Here is a 1,592-nt window from a genome sequence, read left to right as displayed (position 1 = left end):
TCATATGCGGTATCTTCAAAACGTGTACTATGAGATATACGACCCCGAAATAGACGAAGGGACTTATTTTTATTATCAAGCCGCTGGTCGAAGTTTCAAAGTTGAAATATTAGCAGATGCTTTTGAAGATGGTGAAGACAGAAAACCAAAATCTGCATATCTACTTCATACAAATTTAATTGTTTTAGTTTATTCAATAGCTTCTTTAGAGTCTTTTGAATATATTAAAAAAACTTTGGAATACATTAAATTTGTTTTAAAAAGTGTTTCTTTACAGCCATCTTATCTTTTATGTGCAACACAATGTGATAAAGAAGAAGAAAGAAAGGTATCTCAAAATGAAGCATTTTTATTCGCAGAAAGTTTAGAAACTAGATTTTTCGAGGTGTCTTCAAAAACGAATATAAACATAAAGGATTTATTTGAAGAAATTGTCGTTAGAGCATACGTACAAAAATACGGAAGTTTTCCACCAAAAATAGAAAAAAAGGTCAACAAAAAGGGATGTTTAATTTCTTAATGTTTTTGAAAGTGTTTTTAATGTTTTAGAAGATACTTATTATTGGTCAAAAATATTTTGTTGTATAGTTTTAACAAGTAGTTGCTTATAATTATATATTGAGCCAGTATTGTTTTCAAAAGCGTTAATTATTATAAAATATGTAATATTAAAGATAATAAAACAAAGTGCTGATCAATAATACATGCCAGATATTAAAACAATAACAATTAAAAATAAATAGTCGGTATTACAACATCATCATTTCTATAACGTTATCTGGTACATTTTGACCAAACGAAGTGGATAATTATGTGAAACCACACTAAAAACCATCTTATTGTTTCAGTTTTATTCCTATTTTTTCAACAATAATACAGCCTTTTATTTTTGATCAGATAACATTTCCAAACAGATAACATTGTTAGACTAACTCCATAATTTGTTTAGTGTTAGTATTCAATTGATCAAAATCATAATCAATATGAATTAGAAATATTACTTGAAGATTAAAATAATTATTTAAGTAATAGTCAAAAAAATTTTTGTTGTTTTTTATTATGTTTATTTAAACTTTTTTGTTATCATTACGACTTGTTTATTCATTAATTTATTTGAAATACATTAAATAATAGAAAAAATGATAATGTTTATAAAATAGAGTTAAATTAAATAAAAAAACTTAACACTTAAAATAATACCCTTGTTTTTTTCAATTGATATATTTTTATTGAAATATTAATCCAATTTTTGATAATTTCCCCCTTTTGGTTTGTGTATTGTTTATGCACACAATATAAACTCACAAAAACTAGTAATTTATTTATCAAATTCGAGATTTCCCAGTTTTTAAACCCCTTGAATTTTGTTCAATTGTATTTAATGTGTTAATATATTCGACATTATTATTTCAAAATTTTACAGTTTATAAAATAACAAACACTTATAATTAAATAAATTATAATTATATATTACCTAACTATTATAGCTTTTTAATTTATTTCTTACAATAATATATCGTTTACAATTAACCAATTATTTAATTATAATAAAAAACAGATTGAAATGTCTCAAGTTTTTTAATATTACAGTT

General features: G+C 23.3%; 1 protein-coding gene across 1 annotated transcript; it reads left to right on the top strand.

The window, feature by feature from the left end:
- Positions 1-4: 4 nt before the first annotated feature.
- Positions 5-520, top strand: EIN_412690 (hypothetical protein; the record flags this gene model as incomplete). Its single annotated transcript, XM_004183354.1, has 1 exon — positions 5-520. The coding sequence occupies one exon, from the start codon at positions 5-7 to the stop codon at positions 518-520; it is 516 nt and encodes a 171-aa protein (XP_004183402.1).
- Between the last annotated feature and the right edge of the window lie 1,072 nt (positions 521-1,592).

The sequence above is a fragment of the Entamoeba invadens genome, assembly GCF_000330505.1.
Source record: "Entamoeba invadens IP1 unplaced genomic scaffold scaff_1105074725917, whole genome shotgun sequence".
In the NCBI taxonomy this organism is placed as follows: domain Eukaryota; phylum Evosea; order Mastigamoebida; family Endamoebidae; genus Entamoeba; species Entamoeba invadens.
Note: the sequence above shows the minus strand (reverse complement) of the source record. Positions and strands in the feature narration are given on the sequence as shown.